At 40.2% G+C, this 19,553-nt stretch overlaps 1 protein-coding gene across 1 annotated transcript in view; it reads right to left on the reverse strand.

The window, feature by feature from the left end:
• Positions 1 to 19,553, reverse strand: part of DNAAF9 (dynein axonemal assembly factor 9) — a 131,559-nt gene that overhangs the window by 95,873 nt on the left and 16,133 nt on the right. Inside the window, exons 2-7 of the mRNA XM_047069165.1 lie at positions 17,822 to 17,901; positions 14,731 to 14,850; positions 11,048 to 11,172; positions 10,073 to 10,169; positions 9,098 to 9,204; positions 2,335 to 2,412 (exon numbers count right to left, since the gene is read on the reverse strand). Of these exons, the coding sequence (XP_046925121.1) occupies positions 2,335 to 2,412; positions 9,098 to 9,204; positions 10,073 to 10,169; positions 11,048 to 11,172; positions 14,731 to 14,850; positions 17,822 to 17,901 (607 nt within the window). The remainder of the gene's footprint in view (positions 1 to 2,334; positions 2,413 to 9,097; positions 9,205 to 10,072; positions 10,170 to 11,047; positions 11,173 to 14,730; positions 14,851 to 17,821; positions 17,902 to 19,553) is intronic.

Raw genomic sequence — 19,553 nt, forward strand, 5'->3', positions numbered from 1 at the left:
TGTGTGTGTCTCTCTCTCAATAATAAATGTTAAAGAAAAAAAAATTTTTTTTAAATATCCTTCTGGGGTGTCTGGGGGGCTCAGTTGATTAAACAGCTGACTCTTGATTTTTTTTTTTTAATGTTTATTTTTGAGAGAGAGACAGAGAGAGAGAGAGACAGAGAGTGAGTACAAGTGGAGGAGGACAGAGGATCTGAAGCAGGCTCTGCACTGTCAGCATGGAGCCCGATGTGGGGCTCCAACTCAAGAACTGTGAGACGACCTGAGCTGAAGTTGGAGGCTCAACTGACTGAACCACCCAGGTGCCCCAGACTCTGGATTTTGGCTCAGGTCATGATCTCATGGTTCATAAGTTCAAGCCCCACCTCAGGCTCCATGCTGACAGTGCAGAGCCTACTTGGGATTCTCTGCTCTCCCTCTCCCCCCGACCCTACACCTCAAAATAAATAAACAAACTTAAAAATGTCCTTCTGTGTGGTCCCTCTCAATGGGCATCCAGAGATGCTTCCAATGTTCTCCAAACTACAATGCTACATTTAGCCTCCATGTGTGAACAATGGCATCCTCACATTCAAATGACTGCAGGCAAGTTGGGTATGGGTCTCAGACAGTTGTAGAAACTCCTAAACTACTTATCTCTCTTTCTTTGTGGTTAAATTTTCTTTATCATTTTTGCATTCTTATGTTACATGTTTTTGATTTTCACTTTTTTCCATAATTAGGCTAGCAATGGATTGATGATGATGATGATGATTAGGTCTCTTCATAGGATAAAAAGTTCAGGTTTTATTTTTCTTTTATATTTGTTTAATTAGAAATGTTTAAACAGAATGGCTGTTCAATTTTATCAAATGCCTTTTAGACACCTATGGAATCATCACAAATCGTTCCAAGGAAAAAAATTAGTATAGTGATTACACTAATAGGTTTCCTGACACTAAACTAAATATTGTACCCTTGTTAAGCTCTATTTCATCAGGGAATACTCTGACATGGTACTGGATTCTATTTGCTAATATTTTACTTAAAATACAGGCATCAACATGGATAAGTGAGACTAGTCTATAGTTTTCATTTTTGTTATTTTCATTGGGTTTTATTTATTTTTTTATTTTTATTTTTTCAACGTTTATTTTTGGGACAGAGAGAGACAGAGCATGAACGGGGGAGGGGCAGAGAGAGAGGGAGACACAGAATCGGAAACAGGCTCCAGGCTCTGAGCCATCAGCCCAGAGCCTGACGTGGGGCTCGAACTCACGGACCGCAAGATCGTGACCTGGCTGAAGTCAGACGCTTAACCGACTTCGCCACCCAGGCGCCCCTCATTGGGTTTTAATAATATAACTAAATTAATTAAAAGGCTACACACTGTTCTTCTTCTATGTATATCTAGCCATGGCCACTGAGAGATACTGCTGAGCTGCTTCACCACAGCAAGTATTCCCAGAGCCTTAGTTTTATCCGTTGCTCCTCACTGCAAAGTGTTCCACCCAACTTCATGTTTTCTTCCAAGTTCAGATGAACAGTTAATGCCCGACCCTCTAATCCAGGAATCAACAAGTTATGGCTTGTGGGCAGGCCACATATTTTTGTAAATAAAGTCTCCTTGGAACACAGACACCCCCATTCATTTAAGCACTGTCCACGGGTGCTCTCAGGCTACAATAGCACCGCCGAGTGGTTCTAACAGAGATGGAGGGCACACAAAGCCTACATGTGCTGACCTCTGCTCTAATTCTTTTTTTTTTTTTTTTTTAATTTTTTTTTTTCAACGTTTATTTATTTTTGGGACAGAGAGAGACAGAGCATGAACGGGGGAGGGGCAGAGAGAGAGGGAGACACAGAATCAGAAACAGGCTCCAGGCTCCGAGCCATCAGCCCAGAGCCCGACGCGGGGCTCGAACTCACGGACCGCGAGATCGTGACCTGGCTGAAGTCGGACGCTTAACCGACTGCGCCACCCAGGCGCCCCGTCTAATTCTTAATTTGTTTAAGCCAAACCCCATCTTTGCTTTCTTTTTGTCACAGAGAAAGAATACAGAAAGACATCCTCTGTATTGTTTTTCTAAAGTCCAGCCCAACCGAGAGAATGTCTTTAGGTGGAAATGTAAACCCTGGTAGGCAGCTTTGGCTTCGCCTCAGGTGAGGTTTCCTCACAGCAAAAGAGGCAGTATCACTTTTCCAGGTCCACTTCTACTCCCAAGGAGTTCAAGATAACAATCTGGGAAGAAATTGTTCAGACAAAAATATCTCTTGCATTTCTTCAAATACTGTTAGTGGATAAGTGAGCTGGCTGTAATATTTATAAGTTAAATATATAGTTAGGCTCCTTACTTCTGAAAGCAAACTCTCCAGAGACATAGGATCCATCTTGCTGTAGACATTCCATAGATTCAAACTCACATCCTGCAGCTGCAACATAGGGCAAAAACATTGAAATAACTGAGTCAATATCACTACAACAATCAGATTTATCAGAAATGACTATCTTGGTGAAAACTAAGTGATTAGACTAATAAATCAAACTTTTATCAATTATATTAGAACCAATACATATTAATAAATGCTATCCAACTCAAGGAAACTAACGTTACAGAAACTTTGGTACATCTTTTGACTATCTTCAATGATGAGTACATATATATGTATGTACATACACACATTTATTTGCCTTTGCTTAAGTTTTTTAATTAAAATAATACATGCTCATGGTTTAAAAAAAAAACCAAATAGTACTAAAGGCTTAGAATAAAACATGTGAATCGCCTACTCCAATCTTTCTCCAAACCTCCACTGTCACAGAGGCAATCACTCACAAGTCTTTTAACATTTTCTTTCTGGTAGTTACCTCCAAATTTTGATATAACATGCTTCTATCACTATTTGATTTCTGAATTTAGAAATTAAATATTAACCATCCCTATTCTCACACTTTTTCTCCACATACCTATACCCTAACATCATCTAATATCATGATTTTTTAATTATACCAGTAATTACTGTTTATAACATTAAGATCATATATACATTATTTACTATAGGAACATGTATGCTATACTTCTAGTTGCATTCTTAAACCAATTTTATTTTTCTTAGGGCTACCGACAGAGTCATTTTTTTTCACTTGTGCGATTAAAATAAAAATCAACCCTGAAGTTTTTTCTAATTGTCCCACCCAATTAGTTATGTTTACACTAGGGTTTCTAAACATCAACACTACTATCATTTGGGGCCAGATATTTCTTTGCTGTGAGGCACTTCCCTATGCATTGTAGAAGGCTTAGCAGCATCGCTGGCTTTTACTCACTAGATGCCTGTAACACTGCTACCCCCAGACAATCCAAAAGTAATTCCAAACACTGTAAAATGTTTCAGAGGTGGGATGTTGGGGAAGCGGCAACAAAATCATCTTGACTGATAACCAATGGCTTAAACATATCAGATAATCTAATAATTCTTTTTCTTACCTCATTCTGGTCTGGCTGTTATGTAAGCTTGCTGTGCAACTACAACTTTTGCTTTGAGAGTTCTCTTTGCTATCATCCTGAAGCTTTCAGATGATGGATTTGGTTCCAGGGCTTACTTTTCTCTTTCTTGATTAACTCACTTGTTTACTGGAGTACATCCTCAAATAGCTTTTTTAAAAATATTTATTTATTTATTTTTGAGGGGCGGGGAAGGGCAGACAGAATCCCAAGCAGGTTCTCTATTGTCATGGCAGAGCCCAACACAGGGTTCAATCTCACTAACCGTGAGCTGAGCTGAAATCAAGAGTCGGACGCTCAACCAACTGAGCCACCCAGGTGCCCCTCCAATATCTTTTCAGAAGGCAAAATTTTTTTAGTTTTAAAATGTCTTTATTCTGTCCTCAGGCCTGACTGACAGCTCATTAATGCTCTTTCCATTCTTTTGGACTCTTCACTCTCTCCATGCTTTACCTTGATGGTTTCTACTGCTATAGCTTCAAATTCACTAATCTTTTCTTCTGCAGTGTCTAATCTATTGTTAAAACCTCTCCCATCTCAGACAATGTAGTTTTCACCTCCAGAAGCTCAATTTGGGTCTTTTGAAAATTTTCTCTCTCTGTTCAACAAGTTCAATTTTCCTCCTAGCTTCTTGAAAATATGAAATACAGTTAGAATAACTATTTTAATGTTCTTTGCTAATTCTAACATTTCTGTCACTTCTAGGTCAATTTTGAATGATTACCTTATTATCAGTCATGTTTTCCCACTTTGTAAAGCGGATAATCTTTGGATGCTAGACATTGTGAATTTCACCTTGTTGGAGACTACGTATTTTTGTATTCCTATAAATATTCTTGTGCTTTGTTCTGGAATGCAGTTAAGTTACTTGGAAACAGTTTGATCCCTTTAGATCTTGCTTTTATGAATTTTGAGGAGGTCTAGAGCAGTGCTCAGTTTAGGAGTGACTATTCCCCATTACTGAGACAAAACCCTTCTGAGGACTCTACTCAGTGCCCTTTGAATTATGTGTTTTTCCAGTCTAACTGTTCCCAGCCCTTAGCATGTATCAGGCACTGTTCTGGATTACTTTTCAGATGTCTTTTTTTTTTTTTTTAATGTTTATTTATTTCTGAGACAGAGAAAGACAGAGCATGAATGGGGGAGGGGCAGAGAGAGAGGGAGACACAGAATCAGAAGCAGGCTCCAGGCTCTGAGCTGTCAGCACAGAGCCCGACGCGGGGCTCAAACTCACAAACCGTGAGATCATGACCTGAGCCGAAGTCAGTCACTTAACAGACTGAGTCACCCAGGCACCCCCAGATGTCTTTTGTTTAACTCTTGCCTTTGGTAGTTACCTGACACATGGATGAATTGATCAATACTCTTGAATACTTGGGATGGGGGGAGGGGCAGGGAAATCTTGGCAGATCTTTGGTGTTCTCTCTCTGGGCATTTTCCTTTTTAGTACTCTAGCTGCTCTCTTATCAGACTCTTCACTGCATCTTCTCAACTCAGGAAATACACTAGGATTCACATGGGTATCCCCCTCCCAATGCCATGGCCTGAAAATTTTTCTCAAATTACTAAGCTAGCGAAATCATGGGGCTGTGCTTGCCTTTTTTTTTTTTTTAATGTTTATTTATCTTGAGAGAGAGAGAAAGAGCTCGAGCAGGGGAGGGGCAAAGAGAGGAAGAAAGAGAATCCCAAGCAGGCTCTGCACAGCCAGCACAGAGCCTGATGAGGAGCTCAAGCTCATGAACCATGAGATCATGACCCGAGCTGAAATCAAGAGTTGCTCGCTGAACCGACTGAGCCATCTAGGTGCCCCTGACCTTGTTTATTTCTATTTCTCAGGGAATCACTATTTCTCAGTGTCTGATGTCTAGTGTCTTGAAAACATATTTTGTTTCTTGTTTGTTCTTTTGGTTTGGTTAGGTTGGGTTGTTTTGGGAAGGAGAGAAATCTGGTTCCTATTGTCTTATGTAGGTGATTTATTTTTTTCTTCTGGAAGCTGTGATATTCTTTTATTCTTAGTGTTCAAAAAAGGCATAGATAGATTTAAGGTTTTTTCTTCTTTATTTATATTTAAGTCATTTAATTTAAAAGTTGTATTCTCTTTATCACTGGAAATTGTTTATTCTTTTAAAAAAATTTTCTCCCTCCTGATACCTCTGCTCTAACTTTCTGCAACTCCAACTTGTATATCAGACTTCTTGGAACAGTTCTCTATGTCTTTTCATTTTTATCTCATATATTCTGTCTCCTTGATTTTTAAATTTTACATTTTTAGAAAACTTCCTAACTTTACCTCCCAGCCTATTATTAATTTTATTAATTATAATTTCCCAGAGCTCTTATTTTCGTCATGTTAATTTATGACAACATAACACTTGTTCTATGGTCACCAAATCTTGTCTGGGCATCCGAAGTGGAGTTTTAGGTCTTAAATTTTCCTCTATATCTTAATTATCTTTGGGTCTTATCCAATGTCTTTAAAAAAAAAAATCTTGATCTTTTCCTTTAAAGTTACAGGTATTTAAAGCAAATGTCTGGTGATCTTTGGTTGCCTGTTTTTATTTCAAAATGGAAAGGCTAATTGGAAGCTTCATGCTTTCAGCAGAGCTGGTCAACTACCAGAAAGTTTTTTTAGGGAGAGCAGACAGCCAGCAGGTGGTTATTCAGGATCCCTACTCCCTTACATTCTAAATCCCAATAGACTGATTTAATATATTTGGCCCCTTTCTCTGTAATCTGGAACAGCTTTTCAAGTGTCAACTGATTTGATTTTTTAAGGGTGCTGAATTAAATTTCTAATTTTAAATGCAAACGTTAACTCTACTATTAATTTTGAGACATAACATTTCCTCATGTCATCCATCTCCCTTTTTAATTCTGTGTGTCCTACCTATCATTTCTCTTTTTACAAATTCCATTCTTTTTTTCTTTTTTAATTTTTAAAGTTTATTTTGAGAGAGACAGAGTATGAGCAGGGGAAAGGCAGAGAGACAGAGACAGAGAGAGAGAGAGAGAGAGAATCCCCAGCAGGCTCTGCAGAGTCAGTACAGAGCCCAACATGGGGCTTGAACTCACCAAACTTTGAGATCATGACCTGAGTGGAAATTAGAAGTCAGACGCTTAACCAACTGAGCCACCCAGGCATCTCTTTACAATTTACCCATTCTTAACAGGTACAAAAGAGATCATCTTTTTTCTCATTTTTATTTTATTTCCTGGAGAAACCGTTTTTAAAAAGCACACTTATCTCTGCATCTAATATGCTATGGTTTCCTTCCTATATTTTGTTGAATCTTATTCGTAAGTTTCATTCCACCTTTCAATACGAACATCTGTTTGTCCATAAAAAGGTAAATGAATGTTTGTTCTATGGTTACTCTCATTATTCAGAAGTTTGCTATTAGAATCCTCTCCTTGGGAGCTAGCTGATGTAAATTTACTTTACTAGGTCACAGCTCCAGCAGCTGGAGAGTTAAGAAGGAGGAAGCCGAAGGCAGGGAAAGCCCCAGCAGAGGAACTTCCCTGTGCTGCTTCCCAGGAAGAGTTCTCTATCTCATAACTGAGTTTGATCCAGCCTAAATGCCAAGTATAAGTTATGTGGATCTGGTTTCCTCTCTCATGCTGGCACCTACTACATCAGGGACATAGCAACCTCTTGGTTAATGACTTTGTTCTGGGTGTGGACATACAACAAAACAAAATTTTTAATAAAATTAAGTTTCTAGTGTCCGTAGTTCTCCTTCTCTTGACCTTCAAAAGATGCAAAAGTATTTCTGGCTCAGACAGTTATCAGGCCTTAGGTATGTGACTCAGAGTGGAGTACTGCTCCATATCCTAAAGGCCGATAAGGAAGAGAACTGGGGTGGGGGTAGGGGAGAGAACGAGATGGACAACAACAGGAAAAGTATTGGAGAGAATGACAATTAGCAACTACAAAGAAGGGAAGAATCTGGAGAAAGGGATCTTGAGAGAAGACTTATAGTAGCCCGACTACATGCTGTGTGTGGTTTCTTCCACCCTACAGAAAAGATCTACATTACCTCGTAAAGGTTTTTTAGAAGGGGATTTTGTGCCTTTTGGATGTGTCTGCACAGTGTAATGCTCCTCAAGGCAGGAGCCAGAAAGGCCTGCCACATGTGGTCTGCAAGAACCCTGCGACCTCCTAGTGTACTGCTTTTTCATGCTAATCTACCCACAGCACAGGGCTTAGGAGCACAGGCTCTGAAGCCAGACCCTCTGGATTTGGCCCCACCCCTGCCCCTCACCAGCTACTAGCTCTGTGCTTTTGGGAAATTCATTTAACCTCTCTGTAGAATAGGAACTAATAGTACCTACTTCAGAGGGTTCTTTTGTAAGAATTACAGTCAACTCATATGAAGTGCTTAGAACAGTGCCTGGCATATAGGAGACACTATAAATGCCCAGTTTATACAATTAATTAAAAATAAATATTAGCATTATTGCTAAAAATTTTAAGCTTCCTCTCTACCTCCTATGGCTTGCCCCCTTCAAGCCCTTACTCTTCTAAATTAGAGAGCATTACTTCCTAGCAGGAGCAGCTTCCACAGCCTTGTTTACTAATAACTTCTGCTGTTGTAGTCAATGTGAGAATACTACAGTTCTGGAGCAGGAAAAGTGGGAGTCAAGTGGTGTGCTTCTCTTCAACCCTATAGCCCATGTTTTTTCCATATTAGGGAGTCTACCAGGCAAGCACCCACTCACTTCCTAGGGATTCTGCTACTTCTTGGAAAGGAGGGGTAGCAATTAGCCCTGGGTCATGCTTCCAAAGGTCCCACTTACTCTATGCCCAATAGTATGTCCCCATTCTGAGCATGTCAATACTCACTCCCTATTTCTGTGCTGGGGGCAGGTCATCTCACTGAGGATCCTTTAGAGGCCCGTGGATGCTTCTGGGGATGCTGCTAACCTACCAGGCCATCCTCCTTAATATGCACTCTGGATGACCCCCTCTCCCAGACTCATTCATCAATTCACTTAACAAATATTTATGGGTCATCTCCTAGATAAAAGAAATATTGAAATAAAAGATACTGTTCTTAACACAAAAGATAACCCTTTTATTCCTCTAGTATATTGTACTTAGACAAAATTTTGCACTGTCCTTTTCATTGCTCTTGAATAGTTCTCAAGTTATATGAATTTCTGAGATACAAACCACAACAATGAAAAGACTATTTTTGTTCTCAAGGAGCTTCCAGTCCAGAGACCAAGGGCAGGTGGATACATGAACAGGGGTGTGTGGAAAATGTATAACATAGGACAAAAAAAAAAAAAAAAAAAGCTGTAAGAGGATTCAGCCTAGGATGCTACAAGAGTAGACTGGAAGAACAATGGTATCAGAATGGGAAAAAGAGAGAAAGGAGGACAGAGAGAAACTCCTAGAAGAAAGGACATATGAGTTTAAACAACAACTTTTGGGGACCAGCTTTAAACAACAACTATTTTCCATTTCAAGTCTTTTAACTTGCTCCATACTCTTGAGAGGTCACTATTAGCTTTTCAGTGTTATAATGATGCACAATCACAATGTGGGGGTCCTTCATAAAGATTGCAGGTTGCAGATAAAAGCCAGGCATACTGTCTTTCATACATACCTCATATTTCATGGTAAAAAATCCATCCCCTCCAATGCCCTCAAGTGCAAAGGCCTGTACAATTGGCCACTTCTCTACTACAAACATATCAAATATCTGCAAGTGACCTAGAGGAATCAAATACAACAACATGTATCAAATACCATCCTGGATATAACAGTCTAAACCTGATCTTAAGTGGTTACCCAGGCATCTCTCACAAGTTCATTACGGTCACATTTAGCAGAATAAAAGTAAAACAGATAAAATGCTTAGATATTAAAACTAGAAATTAAAAATGAAAGTCAAAGAAAATGCAAACCATAACAAGCTACATAAATTCAGATTTCTCTATAGTATAGCACACTCTGGTTTCCTAAGTAAGCAAGTAAGTTAACGAATAAATAGTGGCCTATTACATCTGACTTGCATCACTTAGCAGATATAATTATTAACAGACCCAAACTCGGCTCTTCCCACCCTTAAGAAACATAGCCAATCAACTTCCTTAAGGGAAAATTACCAAATCAAAAATTTTCCTTTCTTGCAGCAATAGCTCTAATGTGCAAAGTTTAAGAAAAAAATAAGATATAAGTACTGCTAAATGTGTTGACTTTTTCCTTTATTTTTACACATTTTTCAGCCTCTCTGTCAGCATATTTTTAACAGCTACTATTTCTTATTACCAAGAGGCTCCACAGCTACACTCTACATACAGTAGCAAATGGCACAGCTAGACGGCAACTGTGGTAAATCCCTTATCAGTTCTTCCTTCTGAATAGATGGCCTGCTGTGTTTTTTTAGAAACTACAGTTATAAGTAACCAGCTTGCACAGAAAAATCCCCAAATTTCATTTTGTTTGATCCTCTGCCTTTAGTAAAAATAGATCAATGGGTTTCCCAGGTGAATGCCTCCAATGGAAGGGGGAGGTAGAAACACTGGATTCACACAACATCCAAGCAAAGTTCTAATAGGGCTTGCTGTCAGATACTCACCTTGGGAGCTGTAAGGAATGCCAATTCTACTACAGTCTCGAACCATGTCCACAAAGCTGGCAATTTTAAATTCTTCTGCAGCTTCCTCATCTTCATACTAAAGAGGGAAATTGAAAGGAAAACAGGCTCTGAGGTGACATCATGCAAAATCCCCTATTTCCTCGGTATTTTATCAATCAGAGTTATGGCAAATGACATTTATAGAGGACTGCACCCAAGAGGGTGTTTCCAAAGCCAACTTCTTGTGTTGCCTTACACCACACATAAAAACCAACTCAAAATAGATCAGATACCTAAATGCAAGAGATAACATTTGCCTCCAAAATTCCCCAAACGCTCACATGGAAAGAAGGGTGCTTCCCATGTTGTTTAAGGGCCAACTGTACATCAGTATATTTTGCGATTCCATTCTATTTTTCTTCTTGTATTAGAAGTCTGTTGTGTTATTTTAGTGATTGCTTACAATTTATAACAAACATCTTTAACATTAAAAAAAAAAAGAAAGAAGAGTTTTTAACCCACATCAGGTCACAATTTCTATGAAATCCTAAATCTCAAGTCCCAATTTGATTTCCAGCCAAACACTTGAAAAGAACCCAAAAACAAATACCAAGAAATCCAAACACAGAAATGTCACAAAGCTTATCAAACTCTCCTGAGGCAGTCCGTGGCACTAGTCCTCTGAGAGAATGGGCTCAGGCTGGTGATGAACAAGTAGGACGGGAAGCTAGGGTCACAAGCCTACGACTAGGTCCCAATCTGAAGAGTCCTTTTTGTCTCTGTCAGGCATACAATTTATCTAGAAGGTAGCCTCATAATGAATTATGAGAAGTTCCACTAAAACAAGTAACTTTTTTTGTGTAACCACATCCTGCAAAGTGATTTTTTTAAGGGGCCTCCTGGTCCAGATCTACACTTTTTTTGAAGAATATCCTTAGAGTGTCTCTAAGTGCCTGTTCTATCTTTTCTCCTTACCTCATTTTCGGTCATGCAATGGAAATGCAGATTTCTCCAATGGGCCACATAGGGTAAGAGATAGCGATAGTTTACAGGATTACAGTACAGATGGACACTATCTGATTTTACCAATACAATTACATCTGTAAGGAAAACAAATTTAAAACACAAGATTGTCAAAGGCATTTCTTTTGCACATTTTCTGTCCACCTAATTAATAAAACCATTAAAAAACTATTTCAGAGAAAAGGTAACAAAACTCTAAACTAAAAATTCTTTAAGTACACAACGTGCCTCAAAGTGACTGTGGAACACTCACGTGTGGACAGCAAGGATTTTCTAGTTCCCATGCGATGCTCCAATCATTGTGGCCCTCTGGTTATGACAATGCAGGCACAGAATAAGTCAAAAGAACAGCCTTCAAAGTGTTCTGCTTTTGCAAAGTTCAACACAGTCACATCTATGGTATCAGACTTAGCTGGGTGTTTTGCTGCAGAGATAAACACCAAATGGATGTGCCACAGCCTACCACTGAGGCAGGAAATATCACCAACTATGGCCAGTGATGGTTTTCCTGCAGACATCAGTGTCTAAAGCCCTTGGCTGTTGACTCAAGGCAATCATGGGCCTGAGGATGTCACTGTTCAGCTCTGGGAAGCATTACTATGTACTGGGGTGAACTTTGTACACAGGAAAAGCTGGGAGGAAGGAAGTAGAGGCAAGTGGACAAAGCTGCTATAAATAGATCAGCAGCTCACAGACTTAAGGGGTAATCACGGATGTTGCTGGGTCAAATAAATAAAACAATTCCAAGAGTGCGAATAAATTTAGGTAAATTAACAGAAGAGCCATGGAATGGGGCAGGAATATTAAAGCAGTCTGAAGACTGAGAAAGCAGTCATACTTCCAAAAGAAAAGCAGAGCTCACTGCATGGCTCCTCAGAGCCATCTCAGGCATCTCTCTAACAAGATGATGCGAGGGAAGTTGCTGCAGGAGGTGGCTGGAAGTGAGAGAAGCGTGGGGGCAGGGAACACCTGAAGCTGACTGCAGCTGATGACACCAATGGGTGGCCTCTTGAAATAAAGCTCCAGGGTGCTGGCCTTTGATTTTTCAAAAATCACTCCGTGCTCCACACCTGACCAGACCCAGGTATCCTAGGGAATGCAGTATGGTGCAGCATATTCACTGCTGACTCTTAGTTAAGCACCAAAGTCAAAAGGTGGCAAGAGATGGGAAAAGGGTACCCTCTCACCCTGTTGGTCCTCTCCACACAGGCCCTCTAATAAGAGCCTTGCCCTGAATTACTTGTAGAACGTGTGCTGAAGAGAGACTGACATCACCTGGAAAGCCTGAGGGTTTCCTAAGACTGTGCACTACACTAATGTGTAACACTCCACAAGGAATTAGGATCCAATAAAAGAAATAATGCAACAGCTACTAAGCCTAATTAAGCATTTTCAGAATCTCATAGGACTCTGATGTCATTAAAAATTTTTGCTTTTGTTTTTTAATAAATCCTTCATGTTGGCCTCTTTTCCTCTCACAGAGATCAAAATGTAGATGCACAGGGGTACCTGGCTGGCTCAGTCAACAGAGCATGGAACGCTTGATCTCAGAGTCATGAGTTCAAGCCCCATGATGGGTATGGAGCCTACTTAATTTTAAAAAACAAAAAAAAGAAAGAAAGTAGGGGCACCTGGGTGGCTCAGTCGGTTGAGTGTCCGACTCTTGATTTTAGCTCAGATCATGATCTGGTTGGTGGGTTTGAGCCCCACTGCACTGACAGTGGAGAGCCTGCTTGGGATTCTCTCTCTCTCCCTCTCTCTCTATCCCACCCCTGCTTGTGTGCTCTCTCTCTCAAAATAAATAAATAAACTTTTAAAAAATTAAACTTCAAAAAAAAAATGTAGATGCTTAAATCCAGTGACCTCAGTTTGCCAATTACTAGAATTTAAAACATGAAGTTACTAATTCACTTTTAATTCATTAATGATTTATTTTTCTTCAAAGAATTCTTTCAAAGAAAATGCTCATTTCATAAATACCCATTGTGCCAGGTGACAGGATAAAGACAATGATAAACAAAAAAGCACACCTTTGAGGATTTAAACTTTCCTTAAGTTCAGTACCATACTGTCCTTAGCAACCTTGGCTTCAGTGAAATGTATGGCTGATATGAGTACCTGTCTTTTTATAACTCTAAATGAGCTGCCAAGATGAATTCTTTCTAAACCAGTAGATGCTGTCCAGCATGAAGAAATATTTTCAAAAATCAAAATCTGAAACTAAATTTGAATTAAAAGAAATTATTTTTTTAATTTTATTTCTTTATTTTGAGAGAGAGAGGAGGAGCAGGGGAGGGGCAGAGAGAGAATCCAAAGCCCACTCTACACTGTCACCACAGAGCCCCACATGGGGCTGGAACTCACAAACCATGAGATCATGACCTGGGCCAAAATCAAGAACTGAACGCTTAACCGACTGAGCCACCTAGGTGCCCCAAATTGAAAGAAATTTAATGGAAGTGAAGCCTGCTCTGTCTGCACTTCCTAATAAAAAGGAAATCTTTAATCAATCTATAAGGATACACACTATTAAGGATTTTACCACAGAAGAATTTTCACCAACAGTAGACCAGGGTTCTGTAACCTTGGTACTATCGACAGTTCAGACCAGATCATTCTTTGTTGTGGAAGGCTGTCCTGTGCATTGTAGATGTTCAGCAGTCACTGAACATCAGTTCATCAACAATAGCTGGGACAACTGAAAATGTCTTCAGATATTGCCAAATGTCCCTTGGGGAATAAAACTGCTTCCACTTTATAATTTTTTTTTGAAAGTTTAATTTGAGAGCAAGAGAGAGAGAGAGAGAGCATGCAGACAGGAGGGGCAGAGGGAGGGTGAGATAGAGGATCCTAAGCAGGGTCCGCACTGTCAGCACAGAGCCAATGGGGGGCTCAAACTCATGAACCACAAAATCATAAACTGAGTCAAAACCAAGAGTCCAGACACTTAACTGACTGAGCCACCCAGGTGCCCCAAAACTGCCCCCACTGCACTACATCCACTGCAAGATTACTTTCATATCAGATGTTTGCTTTCATGCACTCCCCAGCTGCTTCACAAGAGCTGCCTGTCTCTTGTCCAGTTTGATTTGTCTATTCCTGTGTCTCCTGATCCATCTGGCAAACAAGTCATGATGCTAAGTATGTGATATAAGAGACAGCTCCTGGGCATCAGCCCACAACAGCATCAACACAGGGAGAGTGTCTCAGAGCTAAAGAAAGGGGAATGTAAGCAGAAAGCCTCCATTGTAGTCATGGGCATCGTCATGAATTAAAGTCACACAGAAAACAATTCCCAAAGACGGAGCAGGACAAAGAGCCTTTGTTCCTAAGCTGAAGATCCACATGAAGTCTTCCTTGTAGGAGTAGCCTGCAGGCTCATCCTTTACCCACAAGTGAATGTGCTTTCACAGGACAACAGCACATAATCTGAACCTCCCAGCACACAGAGGCAGTGGGCAATTCAGAGGAAAACTAGTGCTTTGCCAAGAACATATAAAACCAAACTGATATGTATTTTTCCCCCTAAAACTAATTTACCCATTAAACATATTCTGAAAACTACTGGTCACCAGTCTTGTATCAACCAGCAGGTGACCAACAGGAGCACACTACTTACTACTATATATACTTACCATCTAGAACTTCTTCAGAAAACCCTGTTTTCTCAAAATCACTTGCATTCTGATTGTACAAACCAAACAGAAGATAATTTGCCAGCTCTCTGCAGCCTTCATTGTACCTGCTATCGATTCCTGCAAGGCAAAGAAGGCTCTGATCAGTGGTACTGTACTATGGGAAGCAAATAAGTCCCAGTAATTTGTCCCTGCTCAGCAAAACCCTGATGGTTAGGTTAAAGGCAGAAGCTCATACCAGTTTTGTGCCAGGAACCAAACTGAACAACCCTATGAAAGAAGCATCAAGTACTCTTACTTGGATTTCAAGATCTATATAGTTGAGACAATTAAACCATATACATTATTGAAGCTATTAATTTCCAAAAGGCAATTTTTGAGTATAGAATGAAGCAGAAAATATGGTCTAGGTCCTTTGGTGGCTGGTTAAATACTGTGGAATACTGTTCAGCTGGAATAGGGGGATAGAAAATATTCACTTTCCAAAGACAGCTTTAACAAAACATGGGGTATCAAATAAAGACAGATTAAGGTGGTTTGAAAAGAATTAAAAGAAGTGAAAAAGAGGACAAGTGAATGGAACCACAGACACCTATCATTTCACAAATATTTATCAGGCTCAAGGTCTACACTGTGCTGGATGCTGGAATGTGTGGTGAACATGACTGCAAACGGCCCTCAAGACGCTTACAGTCTAGTGGGGCTGGATCAGAGACAAAAGGAAATTAAACAACACTGCCTTCACTACTGCCTGGTTCCTGAGTATCTATGAAAGCCCAGAGCTATGGCTCTGGGCAAGAGGAATGTCTCACAGGCAAGGCAGTAGCTGTCTAGTTGAGACTGAGGAAGGAGTTACAGCAGAGAGACCTCCAAGAATAGAAACATGGCTGGAGCCTGGAAAAGAAGACTGTCAATGGTCATCCGGACAAGGGACAAGTGAAAGGTAGAAAGTAACGGTCATTTATACCAGAGGGGCCCAGGACTGCTTGTGGCAGAGGACTTCTAATGTAAGAGAACTCCCATCTCAGTTGAGATTATAAGAGAACAGCCCTCCCTGTTTATCTCATTCAACGCTTCAGCCAAGGGAGGGGTGAAAAAGAATCAAAGTCAGAATGGACTGCTATCTACAGCCCAACATTTAAAGGGCTACAGAGTTAAAAACAAACATGGGCTGGGCAGACCTAGCTTCAATGTTTATTTATTTTTGAGAGACAGAGAGAGACAGAGCACGAGGAGGGGAGGGGCAGAGAGAAGGAGTCACAGAATCTGAAGCAGGCTCCAGGCTCTGAGCTGTCAACACAGAGCCCAATGCGGGACTTGAACTCACAAACCGTGAGATCATGACCTGAGCCGAAGCCGAAGCCGGCACTTAACCGACGGAGCCACCCAGGCGCCCCTGGGCAGACCTAGCTTCAGCATGTCTACCTCTAAGGATTCCAGCCGCATAAACTGTTAACAAGAAAAAGACTATGTAAATTTAAAGGCAAATGAAACTATATGTAGGCACTGTGCTTAAGCTGATAATGTTGTTTCTCATGGGGTATTATAGGTTAACAATTCTGATGTTGCTGAATATGTATACTAGAATTAAGTAAACTGATGGTGGACGATGGGTGCCAAGTTTCTCACTGATGAAGTAGGAGTTTACAGGTAAACAAAAGGGGGAAGCTAGAAAAATCTATGTGGTAATTGGTTAGGCTGGAGACATTAATATGAATTCATGTTTAGCTTAATATGGGTACGTAACATTTGCATTTAATGTACACATATGTATCTTGTTACTCTGTCAGCTGCCAGGGCTTAGCAGCAGTGACATCTAGTTATGAGAGTGTATCCAAAGCCCAGATCTTGGTTTCTAATACCATTCTCCAATAAAAGAAACCCCAGTGCTCCCTGGAGAAATGGCTGATTCTAGGACTGGAGGAGGAAATACACAAAATAAGTCTAGAGTACCTTACCTTATAGTGCCAGAAAGCACATAAGTGCTAAACAAACAAAACTTTGATGGGATGGTATGTCAAAGGGAGAGACACAGAAGCCAAATGAAATAAGAGCATAAATACAGTAACAAACAGGTGGTTTTATTCGTAGGTAAATTCATGGCAAAGGCAGCCCCCACCCTTTTGAGGGCTGCAGCTAGAGAGGGGATCCAATGAATGTTGTTTAAGCATTTGAAACCTCTGGCAGGAATTCCAGGTCCACCACAAGTGTGTCTTTATAGAGACTTGCCAACCTCTGGGCTTAGTAGTGGAGCCAGGATTCAAACTCCAAATCTACCTGGCTCCAGAGTGCATGTTTTTAACTACTCTGCACACTACCTCTCATAAGGCTAAAGGCAAGTGCTGTTAAGTGAAAATACAAAATTATGCACAGAATATATGAGGAGAGACAAACAACAAACTAATGGCAGTTTGCTTCTAGGAAAGAAACTGCGGTGGTAGATGGACAAACCACCAAACCTAACAATTCCAATCCCATGATTCAATGGATATAAGTGAAAATGAGACAAAGAAGATCAATCTGATATAGAAAAATCTCCAAAATATATCGTCAAGTGAAAATTTAAAAATTAGGTTAATTACAGTATAAACAAAATGTTTCCATTTGTGTTAAAAAAAGATACAATTGACAATGTTATCTCTGGGGAGTGAAACTGGGTATCTGGTTGGTTGGGAAGCTCAGTTCATTTTCATTTGAGGATTGTCTTAATTTTTAAATTATATGATGCATTTTCATAATAAAAAAAACTTAAAGAACAAATAAGTGTCCAATTCTGCTACTCTATGGTCCTGGGCAAGTCTGTTCCATCTCCTTGAGTCTCAGTATCCCCCTCTATAAAAAAGGGGGCTACACTGCTCCCTTTTAAGGTTGCTGTGAGGGGAAATGAGATAACCTGCACAAAGTGCCTGCCTCATGGTTGTGGGTCCTTATCCCACTGATATCTCACCTGACCTCATTAAAACAGCAACAGATTTCAAGGGAACAAGAGCTGGAAGAAGGACACTAACCCAAGCTTATCTCAAAATGACACTATTATTAATATCTTCCTTGAACAGAAGCCCAGTTGCCCCAGCTTGTTAAAAGCACTGACCTAGGATGCAGAGGATCCCATCGGGTTGAGACTTGCTGCTCTGGGTCAAGATGCTCTGAACCTGGCGGAGTCGGCTGCAGCTGCAACAAGAACAGAAACAAGCTCCTGAGTGCCAGCGCATGAAGGCATGAGGAAAAGGAATGACGCTAGGGATGGAAACTGGCCCTTGCCTGGTTTTGGTATCAGAACTGTGACATGACCTGGGAAGTACTCCCTTCTTTTCTGTTTTCTGGAAGAGATTATGCAGAATGTGTCTGAAGCCTAAATCTGAACTGTTGATTACAAACTGGAGAGTCCACGGCTCTGTGGCTCACCAGAGGATGGAGCCAACGCTGGACTGGGACTCAGCAGCTGACCGAGGGCCCTCCAATGACTTCTCATTTTTGAGGATTATCAAAGAAGAGTTACCACACTGATCTGCCCTAACTGTGGTCCTCATTGGTTTGCCAAAAACAAAAATGAAAAACAGTTAAAACCAAAAATTTGGTTTAAGGACCTAAATGAAGCTCTGATTCACCATCACAACTACCCCCAAAGAGAATGTTAGCAAAGGGTACTTGTTCCCGTTTCTGTGCAAGTCTATTCCCGTGGACTTAGGGATATCCCCTCCTCCCAAAGTATAAGGAGAGGCACTCCCAGACATTAATATCACTTCTAAGGACTCCATGCTCTCCATACCAACCTCTCCTCCTTCCTAGTAGTCCCAGAAAAAGGTGCTCAAGACTGATTCTGTTCAAGACTGATCACGTGATCAAGGATCAAACTGATCCTTCCACTAGGTCTCTCCCTGTCACCCCCAGGTTCAGGATGTGCCTCTACTATTCATTCCCTAACACTCCCATTAAATTTTTCCCTACAGTCAGCATATTCCCAGCCTTACCTCATTATTAACTAAGATCCTCCACAAACCAACACTAAGCGTTCCATCTAGGACAATTAGATTTCATTCCCACTCGTTGCTGAATCTGCTCCACTGCATGTCCTATACTCACCCAAGCAACCATATTCAGCCAAACAACACTACTTCTCTTCCCTGAATGCTTTCCCCCGCCCTCTGGATTCTTTCTGATGTTTACACTCCTCAACTCATCCATTCCATGACTTAGCAGTCATTATCACTGTCTTCTATCAAGATGTTCACATATACCACCTAATATCAAAACCAGAGACAGTACTGCCAAAAAAGAGAGCTACAGACCAATATCATCATGAATATAGCTGTAAAAACCTTTAATAAATGATTAGTAATTAGAATTCAACGACATATAAAAAGAATTATACACCATGACCAAGAGGGGTTTATCCTAGGGATACAAGGCTGGTTCATTATTGATAAATCAGTCAATCATATTAACAGGCTAAAGAAGAAAAAAATCACACAATGATGCAGAAAAATCATTTTCTGCACTAGTTTACAATAAAAGCCCGAATGAACTCTATTTCTGTATTGAAGCAACAAAGACATGGAAACCAAAATTAAAAATACAATGTGACCAAAATATAAATTTAACAAAACACGTATAGGATTTACGTGTTAAAAACTACAAAACAGTAATAAAGGAAACCAAAGAGGATCTAAGTAAATGGAGAGACACTGTGTTCATGGATTGGAAAACTCAAGATAATATAAATGTCAATTCTCTCTAAATTAATGTATAGGTTTAACACAATTCCTTCAAAATCCTAGCAAGCTTTTCTGTAGATACAGACAAGATCAATCCAAAACTTACAC

Source organism: Lynx rufus, unplaced genomic scaffold (assembly GCF_022079265.1).
Source record: "Lynx rufus isolate CCGP_SWC_20201006 ecotype Redwood Valley unplaced genomic scaffold, mLynRuf1.p SCAF_8, whole genome shotgun sequence".
NCBI classification, from domain to species: Eukaryota; Metazoa; Chordata; class Mammalia; order Carnivora; family Felidae; genus Lynx; species Lynx rufus.